The sequence below is a fragment of the Monodelphis domestica genome, chromosome 5 (assembly GCF_027887165.1).
Source record: "Monodelphis domestica isolate mMonDom1 chromosome 5, mMonDom1.pri, whole genome shotgun sequence".
Classification (NCBI taxonomy): Eukaryota; Metazoa; Chordata; class Mammalia; order Didelphimorphia; family Didelphidae; genus Monodelphis; species Monodelphis domestica.
The window spans coordinates 6985522-7009801 of NC_077231.1; the positions used below are offsets into that span (position 1 = coordinate 6985522).

The following is a 24280-nucleotide window of genomic DNA, read 5'->3' on the forward strand; positions in this document are numbered from 1 at the left end:
CCAATTAATTTGTTATTTGCTTCTCCATGTACCCTTACTATTATTTTTATTGCATTGTGGTCTGAGAAGGTTGCATTTATTTTTTCTGCTCTTTTGCATTTGTTTGTAATGTTTTTATGCCCTAGTACATGGTCAATCTTTGTGAATGTACCACGTCCTGCTGAAAAGAAGGTGTATTCCTTTTTGACCCTATTTATTTTTCTCCACATATCTACTAACTCTAATTTTTCTAAAATTTGATTCACTTCTCTTGCCTCTTTCTTATTTATTTTTTAGTTTGATTTATCCAGTTCTGATAGAGGAAGGTTCAGGTCTCCCACTAATATAGTTTTTCTATCCATTTCATCCTTGACCTCCACTAGTATCTCCTTTAGAAATTTGGATGCTATGCCATTTGTTGCATACATGTTGAGTACTGATATTTTCTCATTGTTTACACTGCTTTTTATCAGGATGTAATTATGTTCCTTATCTCTTTTGACTAGATATATTTTTATTTCGGCTTTGTCAGATATCATGATTGCTACTACTGCCTTCTTTTTATCAGTTGATGCCCAATAGATTTTGCTCCATCCTCTTGTCTATCTTCCTCAAGTGTTTCTTGGAAACAGCACATGGCAGGATTTTGGTTTCTAATCCACTCTGCTATTTGCTTGCGTTTTATGGGCGAGTTCATTCCATTCATATTGAGAGTTATAATTACCAGCTGTGTATTTCTCAGCATTTTGATTTCTATTCCTAGTCCTGCCTTTTCTTCTTTCACTATTTCCTTCTACGCCAATGTTTTGTTTTTAATCATTCCCCCAATTCCCACCCTTGTTTTACTTCCCTTTATACCCCCCCTCACTTCTTATTCCTCTCTTATTTCTTTACAGTCTTTTTAAACTACCCCCACCCTCTCCCTCCCTTGTATTGCTTCCCTCCCCACCAGTCCATTTGTTACCCTTCTACTTCCCTATAAAATACAAATCAATTCTCTGCCCCAATGTATTGGATTGTTCTTCCCTCTTTGAGCCAAGTTCAATGCATATAAAAATTGAGTACTTCCTATCTCCAACCATTTTACCCTTCCAGTATATTGATGTTCTACCCCCACTCCCACCATGAGCTTCTTTGTGACATACAAATTTACCCCATTTTGTTTCTTTTCACATTTCTCTTAGTATTAACCTTTTTTCTCTAGTTGTATATACATATATTTATGCATACATATATCTATATGCATATTTATGTCTTGGCATTTCATCCTATACAGTTTGTCACTGTTCCCTCTAAGTATAATTCTTCTAGCTACCCAGGTGATAGTAATTTTTAAGAGTTACCAATGTCCTTTTTTCTTATAGGTATGCATATAATTTTAACTTATTGGGTCTCTTAAAAAAAGATTTTTGTTTTGTTCCCCCCCCCTTTCTTAATTACCTTTTGATAATTCTCTTGAGTTCTCTGTTTGGGCATCAAATTTTCTGTTCAGGTCTGGTCTTTTCTTTACAAATGTTTAGAATTCTTCTATTTTGTTAAATGACCATACTTTCCCCCCTGTAAGAATATAGTCAGTTTTGCTGGTAGTTGATTCTTGGTTGTAGACCTAGTTCCCTTGCTTTCCAGAATATCATATTCCATACCTTTTGGTCCTTCAGTGTAGATGTAGCCAGATCCTGTGTTATCCTCACTTTGGTTCCATGGTATCTGAATGACTTCTTCTTAGCAGCTTGTAATATTTTTCCCTTGGTCTGATAGTTCTTGAATTTGGCTGTAGCATTCCTGAGTGTTGTCAGTTGGGGATCAAGTACAGGAGGTGATCTGTGGATTTTTTAAATCTCTGCTTTTCCCTCTTGTTCTAGAATATTGGGGCAGTTTTATTGGATAATTTCCTGTAGGATATGTCTAGGCTTTTTCTTTTTTTGTCATGGACTTCTGGTAGACCAACGATTCTTAAGTTGTCTCTCCTGTAATGATTTTCTAAATCTTTTGTTTTGTGAATGAGGTGCTTCATATTTTCCTCAATTTTTTCACTCTTTTGATTTATAGTTTCCTGCTGCCTTGTGAAGTAGCTTGCTTCTAATTGTTGTATTCTGGTTTTTAAAGACTGGATTTCATCCCTGGCTTTTTGGTCATCCTTCTTCTGGTCTGATTTTCTTTGAAGGTCATCTTTCATCTCCTTTGCCTCATTTTCAAGCTTGTCAATTTTGGCTTTCAAGACACTATTTTCTTGTTTTAGTTCAAGTGCCTGTTTCCAGATGACTTATCTTGCTTTTTTAAGTTCTTTTCCCAGTTGTCTTCAGCCTCACTTAATTGTGTTTTGAATTGTATTTTGAATTTTTCCAAAGTCTGTGTCCAATTCACTAGTTTCTGTGTTTTTGCTTGGTGTTCCTTCATCTTTTGCTGTTGTTGCCTTTGCTCTTTGTTCATTGCCTGGATAGAAGCTGTTGATTGTAATTTATTTTTTCTTTTTCTGTTGTTTGCTCATATTTGCACCTTATTTTCCCCCTGTAGTTGCCTGCACTCTTGCTCCTCTCATTGTGTGCTGGATCTGTGGGTTTGGGTTTTTCTGTCAGCCTTCACCCTTGGAGCTTAGCAAGGCACTCAGAGCAGTCTGTGGGGGAGGGTTATTGGAGCTTGAGCTTCCCTGCCCTCTGAAGGCTTGATGAGATTAAACCCAGCTGAGCTGAACTTGCAGAGATGGGTGTGCCCTAAGGCCAAAACCTCCGGAAAGGGGTGGAGCAATATGGAGTGTCTCTGCTGCTGCGACTAGGTTGCCTGCTCTGTGTTTCTTCTCCAATTGCTTCCGCACCACCTGTGTTCTACATTCTGAGCCTGGCACAGCTTTGCCCACAAGGTACTCCCTCCTGACTAGCACCCTTACCCGCTCAGAGGTTCCAGCTACCGCCAGAGGCTCAGCGCTCTAGGTGGGGGAGGAGTCCTAGGACCTTCCTTCTTCCTTCCCCTTAAACCCAAGTGTTTTTGAATTCAGGCTTTGGGGGGGGGGCATACCTTTTAAGATGAGTCCAGCAGAAGGCTCTTTGGCTCTGCCCTATTGTTAAGGTTTGATTTTTCAGTCCCCTAGGAGCATTTAGTTTGTAATCGGTAAGGAAGGATTTTCAGAGGTCTGAACTTTCACTGCCTCTACGCCACCATCTTGACTCCGCCTCATGATTAGGATTTTTTGACCCATAGAAATGGCCACTGGCCTGAGCCTCACCCACCATTTGGGTAAAGGGGTGTAGAGAAACAAAGCTCCCCCAAGTTGGCAACATAGGAGGTCTAGGCAGGATACCCACTACTCTAGGGCAGAGTTTGGTTGATTTTTAGCTTTGTCTTTTCAGAGCCAAAAAACATTGAGTGGGCATTCAATAAAGGGTGACAGAATTGGTTAGTTGTTAAAGACTATTGTTTCAAACCCTTCGAGAAAAGTATTTGGTCGTAGACTCCTCTGTATTGTGCCAATCTTGCATTTTGCTCATGGGCACACATATATGTCTCATCTCTGTAGCTCCAAAAGCCTGAGAAGGCAGAGCCTGTGTCAGGTACCTCCTTTGTATTCTCCAGGGCTGTGTAAACAAATGAAGAGGGAATGCTCAATACATCCTTTTTACACAGATGAAGGAGAATCCAAGGCAAGTGTCTTCCTGGCCTAACCAAAGACTGTTCAGCCAGGCCTAGAGATGGGAGGTCCTAGGTTCAAATTTGGCCTCTGACAGTTCTTAGCTGTGTGACCCTGGGCAAGTCACTTAACCCCCATTGCCTCGCCTTTATAGTTCTTCTACCTTGGAACCAATATGCAGTATTGATTCCAAGATGGAAGGTAACAAACAAACAAACTTCTGTAAAGTCACAACCCCTGAACTAAGCAGGTGTTATTACCACCAGGACAGACAGCTGACACAACACAATAACAGAGAATCAGGGCAGAATTGGTTGAAATCTAAAAAAGAAATGCAATTGAGAGAAATGTGAAGACTTCCACCTGTCCAGAAAGGGTCCATAAAGGCATCCTTCCTGGAACAAGTTGGAGAAGGTACATTAAAGAACACTAGTCTGTGCAACATTTCAACTGCAAGACTTACATGGCATGGTCCCATTAGCTTATGGAATTTGGGGGCCCAGCTCCCTGGATTACCTCACCTCCAAGTTTCTAGTTAGAAAGCAGAGAAAACATTCCCTCCTCCGCAGCCCTTCCTTAAGGCCTTTTGCAGACCAATCAGACCCAACAGTGACTCACCTCAGTCACATAGCCAATGTACTCGATAACGTGCTCATTGTAGTCCTGGCTTTTTAAAATCACTTTGTCCCCTGGTTAAGAAAACAATACTCTTATTTCTGCACATGAATGTTCAACTAAATGTTCTGAAAACCCCCATGAAGTACTTCCTATTTTGAAGACAGTGAGACAGGGGAACAAAGGTCACCCACCAAATCTGCTCAAGGATCTTAGAGTCTAATGTGGGCTAAAGGACACATGGTTGGCCTCCAGGCACCCCTGCATGAGGCATGATCTCTGGAGCATGGAACAGCCCAAGCTGCACTCCCCCATTTCTGCCCATCCCCTCTTAAGCAACTTTCTCCAGCTCTTCATGGCTAACACCCTGGTCTATTCCTCCCTACACAAAACACTTTGTTCCCCAACTTTCCGATGAACTGATCATGAACTATTAGGTCTGAGAATCATCTGGAGGCATCTTTAGTATATCCCCTCCTAGATCATGAATTCCATGATGTCAGGGCCCTCTTCTTCTCAAGGCTTTGTTTCTTCATCCATACCAAGTACCACACTTTGCAAAGAGGAAATGCTGAATATTTGCTGACTTAACAATCACAGAGGTGAGAGGGACAGTTCTGAGGGAACCAGAAGGAATCAAGGGCCAAGTGACCAGAAGAAGGACTAGAAACAGGTCTGGGAAAGGAAACAGGATTAGGGCCTGGTCAGAGAGAAGCAGGAAACAGTTTTTGAAGATTTCAAAGAAACTGAAGTAGAAGGTAAATGAGGGAAAGAATGGAAGGAACTGTGAGGACAGTGCAGGGTTATTGATATAAAATCCTGAAGGAAGATGGAAAGGAAACAGAGAGAGAGAGAAAGCTTGTGAAATAGGTGTGTTTATCAGTCATAGATATGACTTTTATAAATACACTATAGTGTGAATAGTAACAAAAATCAAATTAAGGAATTGAATTGCTATCCTGACGAAAAAAGGAAAAGAACAGTTGTTTGGGCTACAAGTAAAATATTTCTTTTCTTATCTTGATTTCTGCCTTTCTCTGTATAGCAAGATATTAGAAGTAAAAAAAAAAAAACTCACCTGCATACAAGGATGGGCGACTCTCTGCCAATCCTGGAACCTCCAAAACCAAGTAATTCCCATTCTTTTTCAAAATCACTCCACTCATATAGAACTCCCTGATTTCTAGCTCTGCATGAATTTCTTCAAGCCACAGCAAAGTGGAAAATTTATCTTTATAATTTGACATATTAAGCAGCTGAAATAAACACAGGAGTTAGTTAGGGAAAGGTCTAGTGGTGTCCTGTTATTTGTCCCCGTCAGAGAACAAGGAATTCCCAAAGAACTTTAAGACCTCAATTTCACTTTAGGAGAACTTAGGAAATCTCTCTGAAATGTTACACATCCTTCTCTGCTTGAAACTATCCTAAACACAATCTACCTCATTCTTGCTAACTTAGAACCCTAATGGCAACCCTGGGGGCCATTGCAATGTATAGGGCTGAGGCAGCCTGGTCCCTGCCTACTCCCCATCCCAGATGGTCCCTTTTCTCTCTAGAAACAAGTTTCTGTCATAACATCTGTCTTTCCCCTGCCTGCCCTTCTCTGGTACAGGTATGGAGCATCAGGTTGGCTTCTACCTTTGACTGTCCTTCTTTCCCCCCTTGGTCTCTTTTGCTCCCAGATGAGGCTGTATGTATGTACAAGAAGCTGTCATGAAAGCAGGCCTTAGCACCTCAAACTGCACCTTTTTAGTTTTCTTTTTCCCTCTAGGATTGTTGGTGCTCAGCACTTTGGAATCATTGTGTACAATGGACCCAAAAAGTCTGATAAATAGGCTCCTGGTATTTTAAATTAAAGAGAGGAAGAAAGGTGTTTTTTTTCCTATTAGATTCCTATTTCTCTAGATATAGAATGCTATGGGGAGAGAACTGAGCAAAGAAAATCTTGGCTACATGCCTCAGACAACTTGCTGGGTCTCACTTATGAAGTCGCAAAGGGGCTGACATCTGTTCTGGTGGAGGGAATACCCTTTATGATGAAATCAGAGATCCTCCACATAGCTGGTTTTCAATTAAGAAAAATCTGTTTCCTCACTCTATCACCACCTCCCCCCAACCTCAAAAAACACAGAAAAACAAAACCCTTTGAACAAATACGTGGTCAAGCAAAACAATTCCTGCACTGGCCGCTTCAGACAGTGAAGAGAAATGTCATGCAGTGTTCTGGGTCATGCTAATGTATGATACAAGTTGTCTTCTTTTCATTGAGAAGAAACTGGAAAGTTGTAAACCTTCAAGCAAAGGAATGGGTCATACATAACACTTTAACTGTCACTTGTAAATGACCACAAGACTGGGAGTTGTCTTCATGTAATAGTGTTATTCCTATGTTCTAGTCAAAGGAGAAGAATGTATTTTGGAGCTTTGCCAGCAGCCATCTTGGACAGTTACTAAAGGACTTTCAGCAAAGACCCCAGAGGGACACTGGTAAGGTTCAGCACAGAACTTTCCAGGAGAGATGAACATTATAGGAGAGGGCAGACTAGGGAGATGAGAAAAAAGAAAGACAGATGTCAGAGGCCCAAGGAACCTGGTGTTCATTCTTCTTACCTCTGCGAGTAACGGTTGAAAAGTTAATATATCTAGTTGTTGCTCCACACATCTTTTTAGTCTATCTGGTATGGGATATTGAGGGAGGAAACTTGGCAACTGTCTTCTTAGGTTTCTTAAAAATAAATCCCAAAACTGAATAAGCAAACATTCCTATTCTTACAATGTTAAGGTATTTCCCTCTGCAAATTCATTCATGTATAAGTCCCCAATTTAGCTAAATCATCAAAAATAATTGCTACAATGTACAAACTATGGTCAACTATTAGAAATGCCACAATTTATCTAAACTTCCTGCTAAAAGCATAAAAATAGGGGTTTACGGAGCCATTAAATAAATCTCATTTATGTAACTTTTAAGTTTACAAAACACTTTCTTCAAAAACAACTTTGTAAGGTAGCTATAGCAGTACTATTACCTCAATTTTACAGATAAGTAAATAAAAACTCAGAGGGTAAATGATTTGCTCAGGGTGACCAGCTAATGAGTTTGTCAGAATTTGAAACCAGGTTTTCTGACTCCAAGTCCAGCACCTGCTCCTAAATGATAATGAAAAACCAAGAGCAAATGGAAGATAAAAAAAGGATTTTTCTACATGAGGATTTGTGGCCCTTGTGGCATGAATAACCCCTCTCCACATCACCTAGAGGAACCAGGGATAACCCTCATTCTGCCACCCCTTTCCCGCTGGCCTTGTGCCACATCTTCCCCTCTGCTCAAATCTGAGCTCCCTGGACAGCAGCCAGATGAGTGGAGACTAATCAGTAAAGTGACCATGTTGCTGATAGTTTGTCATGCTTATCTCAGGCCATCAGAACGTGGACCTGAAAGTCAGGGGAGTCAGAGAGGTCCCAGGGTCGCTCCTCCTGAGGGCAGGCTGATGCTAAGACTCTCCCACACAAAGAATACCACAAGCTGGGCACATGTTGGCTACATTACATTCCTGCTGCAATACCTTTTCTGTGTTGTCACCACCACGGTAGTCTTGGGAGACGTCAGAGCTTGGGCAGCTTTAGACTTTTTCCAAGAAAATGGCTCTGTGACAGCTATTAGTAACTCTTCTTCACTTACTACATTCACTTCAATGTAACGTCCAATAACAAAATCAGAAAAGCAAAGCAAAAGGAGATCCATGCAACGGCCAGGATTCCTTGAAAAAGCAAGAGGAGAAAATTTGCTTAGTGCCCAGTTGGTGTATGCTTTAGGTCTCTTCCCCTTTGCTACTTCTCATCAATGCTCCTCTTTTTGCTCTTTAAGGCTTAACAAAACAGGTCTACTACAAATCTCCATTCTTAAAAACAAAAACAAACTCCCCTCCCACCCCATCACTCTTCCCCTGGAATGGTCTTCAATCTATTCCTCATTCTGCTTATGTTCCTCATCTCATCATTATGAAAAGGGGTGTCTAGGGCTCCAGATGCAGCCAGACCAGGGCAGAGAACAAGTGGGCCCATCACTTCATTGGGCTGCTTCAACTTAATGCTGGTCAAGATCACCTTGGCTCTTCTGGCTGTGTTAGCACGCTGCAGACATCCATGGAGTTTGCAGCCCACCAGGCCCCCTAGATCTCTGCCCAACTATGTGTCCCCTCTTCTTGTACTTGAAGATTCAATTTCCTGGGCCTCAATGTAACATTTCACACATTCCTTCTAGTGAAGTGAACGAAAATTACATATTAAGTGTGTTCCACATGTTGAGCACCGTGCTAAACACCTGGGACATAAACAGAAAACAGACAGTCCCTGCTCTCAGGGAGTTCACACTAAATGAGTCCTAAGGATGCTGCAGCAGGGCAGACAAGAAGGGACCCATGTTTTTGGGCTATACGTAAAGTCTGGTGGTCTTTCATCTCCCCAGAGAGAATGGATATTATTGATTTCCATCTCATTCAAGCTCTGTGAGCAGAGAGAAAGGAGAGGGGCACCGGTAGTAGCAGCAGGCCAGATTCTAGGCTCGCCTGGGCTGGGGAGAAGGTAATTGGAGAAGATTGGAGAGATGGGACTTGTGATCATGGATGGGTATACCTTATCTGAAAGAACAAAGCAGCAAAGTAAAGGCACACAGCCAGTGCTTCATAAATGCTTCCTATCTAGATGGAGATAAGGACAGGGGGTAAGTGGGGCAGCAATTTATGAGAAGAAACAACCAGCATGGGCTGCCAAGAACACTGCTTAGAAGTGGGAATCCTGGCTCTGACCTTGAGCAAATGGCAGAACAATCAATAAATTCCTGACTCGTTTTGGTTATCACCTGCATCTTTAAAAGGTAAGAGCCAGGATGAGAAAAAATGGATTCTTTTGATATTTTAGATCAGAAGGAAAGACTGGTTGCTTAAGTGGGGAGAAAAGACTCATTTTATCTTCAGAACTTTGGAGAGAAGAAAGGAACATGAGGCAGGGAATGGTATGGATCCTGGATTCTGAAAGAGCAAACTGAAGAATATGGAGGAAGAACAGATGGGATCCCAGGACCTAAAACTGTGCATTGGAAGTGGGGTCAAGAGGAATCCTGCAACCTTTTCATCCAACCTCAAATCCTTATTTTCTTATCTTTCCCTGCTTTTCCTTCAGCCTCCCTGTGGCCTCCCTTAATTTGCTGAAGTTAACAAGTTGCACATTATATTGTCCTCTTCTTGCCCTATCCCCCCCAAAACTTGCCAAGAGCTAGATCCCTCCCACCATCTGCCAGCCCCCTCACATACTGCCGAATGGAGCAGAAGGAAGTCATGCATCCAGGCTGCCAGCACCCACTACAAATGATTCTTCTTTGGTCTTAACTCAGTCCTCACTGCAGCAAAGCAAACATTTTACTCCTCTGCACGACTCCCTATCATACTCGCCACAATCTCTGCACAGAAGACTTCACCTCATAATTTTATTGGGAAAGTAGAGGCCATTAACTTCTCTTTCCCATCTCCATATTCCAGAGCCTCCTCATTCTGTTCTTCTTACTCAGAAGTCTAATGAAGATGTGCCCTTTCTTTCTTGACAAGGACAACCCTTCACACCATGCTTCCTTGATATCACCTCCTGTCGTCTCCAGGAGAATGCAATCTCTATCACCAGCTCTCTCTTTAACATTCCTTCTCTTCCCATCTCCTGGGTCTTTTCCTGTTCCCTGCAAACATACTCAGATATTGTCCCTAATCCCATTCACAGCCAAATTCCTATAAGAAGTTGCCCATCCTTGTCTTCACTTGCTCTCCTCTCACATTCATTCCTTGATGTTTCTTGGAAATCAATGGCAGCCTTCCTCCCACCCCAGCCTGTCTATACTTGTTTGCTCTCTTCTCAACAATACATAATCTTTCTTCAAAGCTGCCAAGGATCTCTTAATTGTCCCATATGACAGCTCTTTCTTAATCCTCATTTTTCTTGACCCTCTCCTTACTGTCTCTCCTCTGGGTCCTCTTCACACCACTCTACCTTGGTTCTCCTCCTATCTCTCTTGTTATCCATATCTGCTACAACAGCTGAGCCCTCCCCACCAAATGTGAGTACCATGAGACTGTCCTGGGTCTTCTCCTCTCTCTACACTGCTTCACTTGGTGACTTCATCAAAAGTTCTGTGATCCCACTGTCCTTCCTTCATTCCCTGATACATGTTCTTCCTCCATCTGGGGTCCCAACATGCTTGGCCTGGTGCACTTTTTTTCTTTCTTGTCTCCTGAGCTCCAGTTCCCAAAAGGATGTTTCATTCTATACTCAGCCTATCCAGAAGAGAAATCATTATCTTCATCACCAAATCTACCCTATTTGCAAACTTCCCTATTTCCTTCAAAACTATTACCAACCTTCTAGTGACACCAGCCTTAAAGCCATCCTTAACTCTCCATTTTTTCCCACTCCACATACACAACTGGCAGCCAAACCAAACTACTTTGACATCTACATTTCTAACATTGGTTTGCTTCTTTCTACTCACATGGCTATCCATGCTGCAGCCTCCTCTCCTACCTCTCACTTATTGTTATAGTCTCCTAAAACCAATCTAATTGCCTCAAATCTCTCCTCACTCTAATCAACTCTGCAAACAGAACCGAGAATGATATCCCTACAGCACAAGTCTGACCACCCCACACCCTGTTCACTAAACTCTTCTGACCTCCTATTGCCTCTTGGATCCAAATGCAAACCTTTCTACTGGTCAGTAAAAGTTATTCACAATCTAGCTGCAACCTCCCTTTCCAACCTGATCCTACATCCCTCCCTTGTCAAGCTTTCTACTGCCTGGGCAAATAGGTTCCCTGGCTATTTAATTACTCATTTCCATGCTTTTGCCCATACGGTTCGCTATGCCTGGAATATGCTCCTGAAATCTCAGCTCAAGCACCACCTGCCACATGAATTCAGACTTTCTGGATCACACCGAAGAGTGGGTGCTTCTCTAGCCAATCACCTTGTTTGTATCTGGATACACCTCCTTTCCCTCCATTGAATGTTAATGTTACCTTTCTAAGGGTGGGGTCCCTCTTCCTTTTGTATCTGTAAACCTAGCACTATAACAGGCACAGAGAAGGGGCTTAATAAAGGATACATGATAGAATGGTTGAAAAGAAAACTGCTTTCAAATTTCTCCATACTAAGATTTCACACTCATACCACTTACTTGGCATCACAAACAATCACGATGAATGTCTTTTTGCCTGGAGGGATTGGAACTTCTCCACTGTGTTCTTGAGATCCTGCATCTGGTTTCTCTAATGTGTCATTTTCTTTTTGTTCATTTGTTCCTTTAGGTGTGTGTTCCTCTGGTACAGTAATGTCTTGATCTAAAATTGGACCATCATAAGGTATTCTTAGTAAACTACCTCCTTTATAAAGAAATATGGATCACAGGATCAATGACAGCTTACCAAAAACTTGTATTACTCAAAGTAAAATAAGTCACAGAACTGCTCAGTCCAAAGACTTGAAAGACTACTTCTAGCAACTTTGATTAGCAGGCTAGGAAGGGAGAATTCATGAGAGGAGATGCAGAGAAGTAGCATAAAATGAAGACTACACAGGTTTATAGCTTTTTAGGATCTATTCTGTTGAAAGGAGTACCCCCATTGCTGAGAGAAAATAGACTCATTAAAGAATTACAACTCTTCATAAGAGAATGGGGGAGTGGGTTGAACAGGATGATAATTTGGAAAAGGATTGGGCTCTGTCTTCACATTTTGAAAATAACTGACAAGAAACTATGTAAATGGAATTAATTTTAACCATCATCAAGAAAGCTTCAATAGAGATATGATTCTATTTTCCTTTGGGTAGCTGGATTGAGATAAGATTGAGACAGGGCCCGCCAAATAGCATTCTCCCTGGTGAAGGACAGAAAAGTGTCACAGAATTCAGAATCCTTTAGTATGTTTCATGCTTCCATAAGTGCCTTAGAGAAATATGCTTAGTTGGAAACTTGATAAGCACAACTTTGGTTGTTGTTTGGTTTAGCATTCAAAGCACAAGCAATGTTCCATTAAAGAATAGTAAGATGAAGATTGTAGACCTGAAGAAGGTTCGTTGCAGTCCACAGAACTGCTATCCAATGACTGGCAGGTTATCTCTTTATTGCAACTGGGAGTTGAATTAACATTCTCTTCTGAAGAACATTCTTTGTCAGGGGCAGAAGAAACATAAGATTCTCCTGTGCATCTTTGATCTCTATCAGGCATCTGAAATCTAAATTGTTTAGATTTTTCCCAGCCAGCTAGCCTGCAGCTGACTAAATACTGCAGCACATTTCCTTTATTCCTAAAATAAAAGAAATTAACTGTGAATAGCACATACAGAATTTCTATCACCAAATACAAATTGTTATTGTAAGTTGAGACTTGCCTTCTATTAAAAATCTTATTGAAGATACAGCAATAAGAAATGCCTTTGGCCTGTTTTAGATACCAAAGGAAGCAATTGTCAAATGGAATTATTTTGGAATTTGATAAATAAAAATGTAAATTATGCAAATAATGGCCAAAGCAGTTGTTGAGGAATTCTTATACTGTACATAAATTTTAAATAGCAAACTTACTCTATCCAGATGACCATATTTTTACTTTCTCCTTCTTTTAAGGTTCCAAAATTTGTCATTTTTGTAACTTCAAGACCTCCTTTGTTTTTCAAGAGAAGGGTTCCACATGACTCGTCGACTCCTACTTCACTGACGATATGAGAGTCTCTGAAGAAATCACCAACATACATGACAATATTTTTACCAGTTTTGTTTTTTTTTAAAAAAAGTCCCTGCCAGGCCCACTCTCTTAGATTTAGTTCTCTAACTTACTAAAACTTTTTGAATTGTCAAATGAAAAGACTTTAAAAATGAATTTCAATGCTCACCTAAACAGATAAAAACACAAAGCCCCTTCCCCACTTTCCCCATTTTGAGAGTACATATGCTTTCTATCAGTCTTGGGAATTAGGAAGTCTTGGAAATGAAGGGTCAAGGGACAGAGCACATTTCAGAGGGATCACACATCCTGAAAACACATTACTTCAACAATTAGCAGCAATACATCAGGAAGCCTTAAGGTTATATAGGCTTATCCATAAATGTGTTTTGAAGAGTGAATGACATGAAACACTTTCCACAAAACACTAAATGGTTTTCTCTTTTTAAAAGTAAAGGAAAAAAACTTCCTAATTCTCCATGTCTTTTACCCTTGACTCTTGCTTCAGTGTTTTTCTGCAGTCACTTGAGACAAAATGGCAGGGAAGTAAGGAAGAGCTGGAAGACTGTTTAGTGGTTGGAACCCCTAAGCACCATGCAGCAACCCCATCTAAAACTTCAAGCTATTGGCAACATTTCAAAATCAAGGTCACTCAGTCACTTAGCTGTGCTCAGTCAGCGTCCCATCGGTCAATTCTAGATCTGTCATCACGAAGCAGACCCTTTCACAGATGACTTCAGCAGCTTCTCAAGTGATTTCCATGTTTCCCTTTCCTTCTCTCTCCCACCTTGCCTCTACATTGCTACCAACTATAATTCCTCTGGTGACACTTCTCTGTAATATCTCCAGGATAAAACACAAGCTCTTTTCAGCAAAGTTCTTTCCGGACTCACTACCTATCTCTTCCTCCTCCTCCACACTACACTCTTGCCACATCAGCCTATATTCTAGCTCCTCACTACCCTTGGCCCAGCCCTTGGTCTCACACTCCTTTATTCCTGAAATCCACAGCCTCTTTCCAGACACCTCAAGTGGGAGATCCATCTCAGAAAACCTTTCTCGAAGGCCCAAGATGCTAATGTTTACTTCTTTCAAATAATGTTGGGCAGATTTTTCTTTTATTTGTCCATAGGGATATTCTATTTCTCATACAATGTAAGCTCCTAGAGGGCAGAGCCTATTTGAGTTCTTTCTTTATATCTCTCCATTGCCTAGCACACTGCTGGAGGCTTAATCAATGCTTCATGAATGGAAGGTGCTCCTAATGGGCAGGAAATCCACCAGGGATCAATAGGCCCCACTGCTGAGTCTCACCTTTCAACAGGCGCCATGCATAGAGCCCGCCAAATATAGCATGATTGGTTACTCTCTACAACCACCACATTGACCACATCAGATTTCCGAGGTTTATAACCTTCAGGAAGTCTCAGGGAATCCAAAGTGAAAAAGATACTATCGTCGATTACCCCATTTCTTCCACAGAGACTGGAAATGCAAACCTGCAATGATTAGAATAGAAAGAAAAATCATACTCAACACTGGTAAGAAAATATGACCAACTCCTTAAATGTTCCTTTGCTCATTTCTTTCAAAGTAACCAAGGCTAAGAGAGGATGCTGGAGAAACTGAAATGACAGGAAGTGGGTCTTGGGAAATCTGACCAAAATCACAGAACTCCTAGTATCTGAAGACTTCTCTGAGGTCCCCCAGTCCGAATGCCAGTTTGGCAAGTGCTGGTGCTTAAATAATTCTAGGAGAGCTGGGATCAGTCAAAGCAGTCTACTACATTGTGGAGACAAGGGAAACTGTCAGTGATTCTTTCATACTGGTTCAGAAAGAATTAATCTCTGACTAATATAACACTTCGAACTGAAATCTGCTTCCTCCTGGTCTTAAAAGATCTCCTGGCTAGATAGATGCTCAGAGATCATCCAGTCCTAAATAGGAGGTCAGCTCTTTGAGGGCAGGGACTATTAAGAGTTTGTTACCTGATCTACTCGTTTGTATCTCAGTGGCTTCACAGAAATTGCCTCACTGTTCCATGTGGCTGGTTTAATGAAATATTCAGCTTGTACCCAATCACCCTTACAAGGCTCAAAACCTAAAAAAGTAATAAAACATACATGTATTTTAAAGTTCTATGACTGTCAAATGGTTTCTTAATTTAAATCCTTATCTTCTATCTTAGAATACTATGTATTGGTTCTAAGGCAGAAGAATTGTACGGGTTAGATAATGGAGTTAAGGGACTTGCCCAGGGTACACAGATAGGAAGTGTCTGAGGCCAGATCTGAACCTAGGATCTCCCCTTTCTAGGCCTGACTCTCAATCTACTGAACCACTCAGCTGCCCCCCCCCCATTTTGACATTTTTAAAAGATGTCTTAAAACATGTTCTATTTATAAGCTATTGTGTTTATAACATTGGACAAAAGATTTAAGGAGATATGGTAGAATTATCTGGTGAGTGGGCCCAATCTGATAAAGAGATAAACCTACTGAGATGTTTTCTACACAGGTGAACTGACCCTTACCTCCAAAGTAACTGGCACAGAGAAGAAGAGGGAAGCAGCTTGACCCAGCTGAAAAAGCTTCAAAGAATATATTAAAGCTGAAAGGGACCTTACAGATTACGCAGATCATCCCCTTCATTTTATAGGCTGGAAAGAGGAGCAGCAGCAGGTTAAAGGTTCTGCTTGAGGACACACAACCAATCATTTGGCAACAGGTTTCCCAATTCTCAGTACAGAACTTTTCTACTACACCATATAAAAAAAGAGAACATTTATCCAAAAGGAAGTCTGTACTGCAATGTGGGGGGGGGGGAAGAGAACACAATTTTGTACCTCTATGGTGGACTCATAATTACTTTGTCCTATGGTTAATTGCACTTCAGGTATCCTTACTAGTCTGTAAGTTCTAGGAGGCCAAGATGTCTTCTACAAAATTCTTATCTCCTTCAGTGTCTAGCACATGGCTCTGCCCACAGTAAGTACTTAAACTGTTTACTGAATTGCAATCTGTTTGATCTCAAGGGCACCAGAAAACAGGAAATGCCTTGGAGGGGTAGTTTCTATATGCCAACAAGTCAAATCAAGAAACATTTACTGAGGAGGCAGCTATGTGGCAAAGTGGATAGAGAGGCAGTCCTGGAGACAGGAGGTTCTGGGATCAAATCTGACTTTAAACCCTGAGCAAGTCACTTAACACCCATTTGCCTTGTCCTTATCACTTTTCTGCCTTGGAATCAATACACAGCATTGATTCTAAGGCTGGAAGGTAAGGGTGAAAAAACAACAACTTGCTAGGAGTCAGGCATTGCTAAAGTGCTGGAAATGCAAATACAAGGAAAAAGACAGTCCCTGCCCTCAAGGAACTTGAGGTCTCTAATGTGGGAAGCCAAAAAATCAAGGGGGAGGAGAGGCATCTGCATGGCATCTTCCAGAATGAGAATGCTGCTGAGGAATGATGGAGTAATAAATCGGGAATGGGAGCCCACGAGAAGAGGGAAAGAATGAAGTTGGCTGGCTTGGACCTTTTGGTTTTGAGAAGTCAACGTCAATTCTTGAAGCACAATTCTTATAAAGAAGCAGTATACCGTAGCAGATAGAGAACCAGCCTCTAGGACCTAGGCACATATCAGTTGTGTGAACTTAGATAAAGGCTCTAGGGGTCCCCAAACTCTTTACACAGGGAGCCAGTTCACTGCCCCTCAGACCGTTGGGGGCTGGACAACAAAAAAAAACTATGAGCAAATCTGTATACCGCTGTCTGGAATAGTGGAGGCTGCAGCGCTGGCTGTGATGGGCCTGTCCCACCTTGCAAAGGCCCAACACTGCCACCACTATGCCAGGCAGCAGTATACACCATGTGGAATCCCCTCCCCCAGATCACCCCTCACTATGCTGATGTCTTCCATTGTGCAGCCACATGATCCTTTGCAAGGCACCTCAGTCTCATTCAGAACAAGGCACCACGCAAAGGATGTCACCAGAAGTAGTACTGTATGTGAGTGCCAGCCTGCTTTGTGGTGCTGCCACATATAGTACTCCTCTCACTGACCACCCTTCTGGAAGTGCAGTGGGGGCCACAAGTGGCCTGTAGGCCATAGTTTGGGGACCCCTGCTCTAGACAATTCTCTAAGCTACAGAGAAGGTGCTAACCTCAACTGGCCTAGGGAGTTTCCTCATTTGGGTATTCTGTATACCACTAACAAGTCCCTAATTCTATATATTTTTTTTAATTTACCAAAGTTCTGAGGCTGAAACTTTTCTCAGCAAAGACTCCTCTCCAGAACACCCCCTAAACCTATTCATGTGTAGGGCAGAGAAGTATTAAATGGTCTCCTACTCTCCCAAAATCCAATGTCTGTCAGAGTTTCTCTTTAGCATTAGATGCATTTGTAAAATCGTCTAATTTCTAAGTTTGTTTAGACTGAAATGGAGAGGATGATTTACCTGTTCTCAGTTCCTAGATTATTAGAAAACTAAATGCTGCCAATAAATTTAATAAATAATCTAATTCCCGAGTATTCCCTTCAGGTAGCAGAGTTTTAAGAATTAGTTAAAATCAGGTCAGTATGGTGGGTTGTGAACTGGTTCAGTTCTTACCCAACTATTTTCATTTGGCTTTCTCTTTGACTCAGGCATCTCTAGTTTTATGATGAGCACAGAGACTAAAATAGATGTGCAAAGACAGTACAATAAACAACTTGAAGGGTTCTTGCTGACTTATCACCATCTCTTTTTAAAAAATCAGTTTAATTAATTTAGAATATTTTTCCATAGTTACATGATTCATATTCTTTCCTTCCCCTCCTCCTACCTCTTCCCATAGCTGATGCGCAATTCCACTGGGTTTTACATGCATCATTGATCAAGACCTATTTCCATATTATTAATATTTGCATTAGGATGATCATTTAGAGTCTATATCCCCAATCATGTCCCCAACAACCCATGTGATCAAGCACTTGTTTTTCTTCTGTTTCTACTTCCACAGTTCTTCCTCTGAATGTGGATAGTGTTCTTTCTCATGAGTTCCTCAGAATTGTCCTGGATCATTACATTGTTGCTAGTAGAGAAGTCCATTACATTCTATTGTGCTTCAGAATATCTGTCTCTGTGTACAAGGTTCTCCTGGTTCTGCTCCTTTCACTCTGCATCCATTCCTGGAGGTCGTTCCAGTTCACATGGAATCCCTCCAGTTCATCATTCCTTTGAGCACAATAGCATTCCATCACCAACACAACCACAATTCAGCCATTCCCCAACAGAAAGGCATCCCCGAATTTTCCAATTTTTTGCCATCACAAAGAGTGCAGCTATAAATATTTTTATACAAGTCTTTTTCCTTATTATCTCTTTGGGTATAAACCCAGCAGTGGTATGGCTGGATTTATCACCATCTCTTGCATTGCAACAATCACCAAGTTCCCTGGCCTCCCACCCAGCTGTACTGGAGGGCGTATAGAGGAAGCCAAAGATGCCAGGACCTCTGCTACCTCTCCAGTGCCTGTTCGGCTTTTAAAGTCCCTTTCCACTTGGCCTTTTGAGGTAGTCCTTTTCAGCTTCTCCATATACAACACTCCAGCAGGGCTGGTCTTCCTGCTGCTCCTCATCATCTGCTCTCTCTCCTTGCCTTTTCCTTTTAAGTTTCCTGGAATCCTACCGTCTGCAGAAGTCTTTCCATTCTAGTGACTGCCCTTCTCAGCCCTTTTTCCACCTTCTCTGCATAAAATTTTTGACATGTAGTCTCCCTTGATAGAATGAGAGCTCCATGAGGGCAGGGATCATGTTTTTGCCTTTCTTTGAACCCCTGGCACTTAGTCCAGTGCCAAGCTTATAAGTAGGTGCTTAATAAATGCTTGATGACTGACTGGCAGGAACACAAATCTTAAGAGCATACTATAAAATAAGCAATTTAGGATTCCATCAGAAGAGGAGGTGACAATCTTCTTGAATTCTTTCAGGAACCACATCAAATAATCACCTGGTTTTCTTGCATGTACTCATTGCCTGCAAGAAAACCAGGTACATTCCTCATAGAATGTATATGCTCTCTAGGGAGATAGCAAGAATTCACACAAATGGAACAGAGTCTGAGTCAGTGCTTCCCTTCTGCACCATCTCTTATCCTCCTGTCCCCCACTCCATCATTATCTTTACTTTGGTCAGCTTTTCCTGACACTGACTCTTGGGCAAGTGTCTTGAACAAGGACTCATTAGTTTGACCTGGGTAGGGAGGTAAAGCGACAAGGAAAGGTATCCATTGTTGCCTGGATACAGAGTCAGCCCTGGGTAGGCTGGGCCCCAGCAAGCTGGGAGTGTGGCCACTAGAGGGAAGCATGTCCCAAGCAAGGAGAGAATAGAGACTCAGGGGAAATAAAGGAGTTATAGCATGGTAAAGGGAAGAAGAGCTAGCTCAGGTCAGGGCACCTGGTTGGGAAAAGAAAGTCATGGAGACTCTCATCTAGAAGCACAGGAATAAGAAACCAGCTTCAGAAGAGGGCAGGAACAAGCAAGGCATTTCAGACCAAGCAGAAGAGAAAAAGTGTTATGGTTAAGAAAGGATGATTTTCCCATGGGTGAGACCCTCCAGAACTCCCCAGAAAGTAAGGTAGCCCTGCCAGTTGAGACAAACCAGGGCCTGAGCAAGATTCTCAGGGAGGGAAGTGAGGAAAGACAAGGCTCCAGTCTCTGGCTATGAAAGCACACCTTGGGGAGGAGAAAGGGGGGAAGAGAACAGAACCAAGGTAGGCCCCTACCTCCCTTACATGCAGGCCTAAAGATTCAGCTTTAACTCCTGCTTAGCCCCCCACCCCAGCCATCTCATCATCTGCTCCTCTCCACCTGGATTAGGCCTTCCACACAAGTTCATGAGACCCAAACCTCTATAATGGGCTTTTAACTCTTCCCTCAAGTGCAACCTCATTGATTGGTAACTGCACAGTCTGTTCAAGTTAAGTCATCATAGACACTAGTGGGCTGAGATACTGGGACCACCACCTAAGTCACCTCACCCTCGGTCTGCCTGGATGTATGCCAGTACATTCCAAACCCAGTCCCCCTTTCCTGAGCAAAACACCTCTCCCTGGTCACCAATGCCCTAGATGTACTGTGCTCCCATATTAGACTAAAGGCTTCTTGAGGCCAGGGAAGTCCAAGTCAATACTTTTTGGGGGGATGTGTGGAGTAATGTAGAATCCAGAAAGGGATTCCTGGTGGCATCTGAGCTGGGCTTTAAAGGCCTCAGTTGGAACTCAGCAGAAGAATGGGAGGGACCAGAAAAAAATTGTATTAAAACGCATTTATTTTTATAATTAATTTCTCATATGTATTCTGTAAATGACAAAGAATATAAGTTGTTCTTTGGCAAAATATTTGTAGCTCCACTTCAGGTGACACCAGGAGACACTGATTTTACTTATTTCAATCCCTTCAAAGTCACCTGACAATAGTTAGTTACTCTGTAACCAAAAACGGGTAAATGCATGGCAAGGCTCCAGGAATTCATACAAGTCTCATCAAATAATATGTTTACAAATCAAGCCAATATTTATCTGATAAGACTTTAAAATAAAAATGAACAGAAGTCATCCAATTATCAGCAGTTATATTAATTTCATTAATAATCAGCATTTCTGGATGTTGATATCTTATCCCAAAATTAAATTAGAAATATACAATAAAATATTTCAACTAATTTTCTAAAGACTTAAGTCATGTTCCCTGCATTTATAGTCACAACAATAAATTAAAATGCCACTAAAAAGAAATGGCTACAAAGACCGAATCTTGCCATCTTAAGACCTGCTTGTTTTAAAACAATAGGAAACCACTGGAAATTATATTCAGTATCTCCACTAAATAAATTTACAAGGCTCAAGTTTCTCTCATGGCAGGATGTTTCAGTACAACAGTATATTTATGCACATAGGTGTTTGCAGTATCCAGCAGAACTTCAGTCTCCTGTTATGCTATTGAACACGTGTCCCTGGGATGCTCTGTAGTAAATTTCTCTAAAAGAGCTACAAGAATGAGATTTGTTTAAAAAAAAATACAAGAGGGCACAAAAAGACTGGTGCCATCTGTAACAGAAAAGCTAGGATTTGGAGATTACGGTAAGAAAGTGGAGACAGTGGTAGCTCAAAACTTTCACTCAACACCAGCAGGGCAGCATGGAAATGGTTCTTAAAGGCCCATCATTTGTCAGTTTGGATTTTACTGAAGATGTTTGGTCTGCTGCAAATTTTAGAATTCTGAAGGCCCTCTTCTATTCTTTTGTGTTCTTGGTTGTTAACATATAATTATATATAGTAGGTTCTGATTATTCTTTTTATTCTGGTTTTGTGGTTATTTCACTTTGTAATTTTGTTAATTTAATTTTCTGCTCTTTCTTAAATTCAAAGATATTTTATTTTCCCAATTACATGTAATAACAATTTTCAACATATGTTTTATGAAATGTTAAGATTCAAATTGTCTCCTTCCTTCTCTCCCCTCTGAAATGGTAAGCAATTTGATCTGGGTTATACATGTATTATTATGCAAAACATACTTCCATATTGGTCATTGTTGTAAGAGAATATTCATGTAGAACCAAAACTCCCAAATAAAACTGTAAATAAACTAATGTGAAAGATAGTCTGCTTTGATGTGCATTTAACTCCAACAGTTCTTTCTCTAGAGGTGGATAGTATTCTTTGTCCTAAGCCCTTCAAACTTGTCCTGGATTATAGTATTGCTTAGAGTAGCCAAGTCTTCACAGTTGATCGTCGTATGATATTGCTGTTATTGTGTACCATGTTCTCCTGGTTCTTCTGCCCTCTTTTAAATAATATTGGCTAAAAGTTTATCAATTTTATTAGTCTTTTCAAAGAATTAGGTTTTAATTGATTATTCTTATAGCTTTTTTGGCTTCTGGTATACTCTCTAATTTTTTATATCTCTTTTTTATGCTTATTTTGGTTTTAATTGTTGACTTTAAGAGGAAAAATGTATATTTATTTCACTATCTACTCCTTTTCTATTTTGTTAAAGTACAAGGTTATACTTTTCCTCTAGAGAATTGCTTTAGCCGCATCCTGGAAATTTTCTTATGTTGATTCATCGTTATTATTTCCTTTTGTGTAATTACTGTTTCTCTGTGTGTTCTTTGGTCCACCATTTACTTTGAGCCTCTATTTGAATCGATGTCTTTTGTTTGTGCTCCCTGGTTATTATTTTTATTGCATTGTGGCCTATTTTTTCCTTCTTAAAAAAGAGACAAATACATTTGGAGAGTTGCTTCATCTGATAGCATGATTGTAAGTCCTGAATGCTCCAGTTTGAATCTCTTAACTGATACTTATAACCACCTTTAAATATGAATATTGAGCACATAGAGAACCAGTGTTTTTGAATAAAAATACAAACCATACCTTCACAAACATCCTGCATGGAGAAGTAGGTTGTCTGATTAATGTAGCCAGCATCCTCAACGAGAGAAGTGATACAGCCAATCAGAATTTTAGTACTGGAATCTGGAAGTTCACAGTAATTTTTGCTGTCATCTTCCCATTTATCAGAGACAGCTTCAACCTGTAAAGTAAAAACACTGAGCCCTGCATTCTGGGGGTTCAAAAGGTAATCAGAGTAATATGGAAAATATACTATTTTTGTTAAATGACTAATTCATAAGAAATGTCCTAAAGTTGCTCAATTGCTTCAGACAACTATAGCTCAGGGAGAAGTATCAATGGTAAAAGATTGCTTGAGGCATAAGAGAGTGACAAGAGATGGAAATCCACTCTATTATTTGTTAGCCTGTCTATCGAAGAATCAAAGTTCTGGCAACACAGGCATTTATGAAGTATGTCTGTAAAATAGCAGCCTGTCTTCAATAAAGTACTTTAAAGTTTGCAAAACACTTCAAGTCAATTTCTGCATTTGATCTTGACAAAAAGCCTTTGAGGTAGGTGCTACTATTCCCATTTTACAAATGAGAAATCTAAATCAGACAGAGGTTAAATGATTGGCCCAGGATGACAGAGCTTTTAAATGTCTACAGTCAGAAACAAATCCATGTCTTCCTAATACTGAGTCCAGTACTTTATTCATGGTGCATCTAGCTGTGTAAAGCACTGAAGGGAACAATTCAAATGAATAGGGGTTGCCCTGGGAATTTATGGAAATAAGACTTAAAATTATTTTTCATGAACTCACTGGGTACAGCAAACCCTGGCTCTATTCAATTCTGTTTCAAGAAAATCTCTGTTTTGTTTTAGAGTTATTTGTATATATTCTCTCCCTCTACTAGAATGCAGGCTTTGTTACTTATTTATATAATCTCTGGCTCTCACCCAGCAGCCAATACTGTATTTTGTAGAGAGCAGGCACTCAGGAAGTATTCACTGGATTAAATGAATAAGAAGCTGACAGTTTTCTCCAATCCTTTCCAAGTGATCAAAGTGTCTCAAAGTCCACATCCTGGACCAAAACTCCACTTTGGTCCCTCCCTATGCAGTGGAGCTGATTCTATTTGAATATGGGCTGAATGAGGGGTTAGAAATCTGGGGGTTGGTTTGGAGCTGGCTACTTGAAGCCAAACTCATGAGAACACCAGCTAAAGTTTAAAGATGCACTGGAGGATGACACATCGACCCTGAGACAAGAAAGGATGTATTCCCCCATCTTCTTCTGCCAGTAGGATCGACCTAGAGCAAAGCAAGTAAAAGGGCAGCAAAAGCAGTTATGTTTAACTTAGTTAATTTATTAACATATGTCAATACTTTGTCTCTTTCTTCACTTCCAAAGTTCCTTAGCATTATACAGAATACTGTGGCTAAAGAGATGCATGAAATTAATCTGTGCCCATCAGCTGCTCAGATTTGACCCTCTCAAAGTGCAAAGAAAAGAAACAATTTCCCCATCATTCAACTCTTACTCTGATAGCCTTTAGTCCATTGGATATTTTATCCTCCTCCACAATGGCGGTCACTTCCTGGCCAATATTCAGTGGCACACTGCTGGTGACGACATCACTAGTAAAGCACACCAAGTCGTCAATCATTCCATAATCACTACAGTATCTTGTCACAACTCCCTGAACAGTTTTCAGCTTGGTGGTACCTACAGGATGTTCAGATCAAAAAATGAATTGTGAACAGAATGAGAGTTAGTCCCATTAAAGGAAGAGCTGTCCTAAAGAGAGGGAAACTTTTAAACTGAAGAGAGTGGCTCTGTGATCCGGGGGCCTTTCCGGTAGGCCAACAAACAGGTCACCTAGGTATGTTGAACTGGTTTACATATTCACAAAAT

General features: G+C 40.9%; 1 protein-coding gene across 1 annotated transcript in view; it reads right to left on the reverse strand.

Annotated features, from left to right (window-relative positions):
- MOV10L1 (Mov10 like RISC complex RNA helicase 1) overlaps positions 1-24280 on the reverse strand; it is a 77794-nt gene that overhangs the window by 47865 nt on the left and 5649 nt on the right. Inside the window, exons 2-12 of the mRNA XM_056797573.1 lie at positions 23907-24091; positions 22402-22561; positions 14970-15082; positions 14296-14480; positions 12843-12989; positions 12321-12565; positions 11436-11598; positions 7783-7977; positions 6827-6941; positions 5295-5472; positions 4220-4290 (exon numbers count right to left, since the gene is read on the reverse strand). Coding sequence (XP_056653551.1) covers positions 4220-4290; positions 5295-5472; positions 6827-6941; positions 7783-7977; positions 11436-11598; positions 12321-12565; positions 12843-12989; positions 14296-14480; positions 14970-15082; positions 22402-22561; positions 23907-24091 — 1757 coding nt within the window. The remainder of the gene's footprint in view (positions 1-4219; positions 4291-5294; positions 5473-6826; positions 6942-7782; positions 7978-11435; positions 11599-12320; positions 12566-12842; positions 12990-14295; positions 14481-14969; positions 15083-22401; positions 22562-23906; positions 24092-24280) is intronic.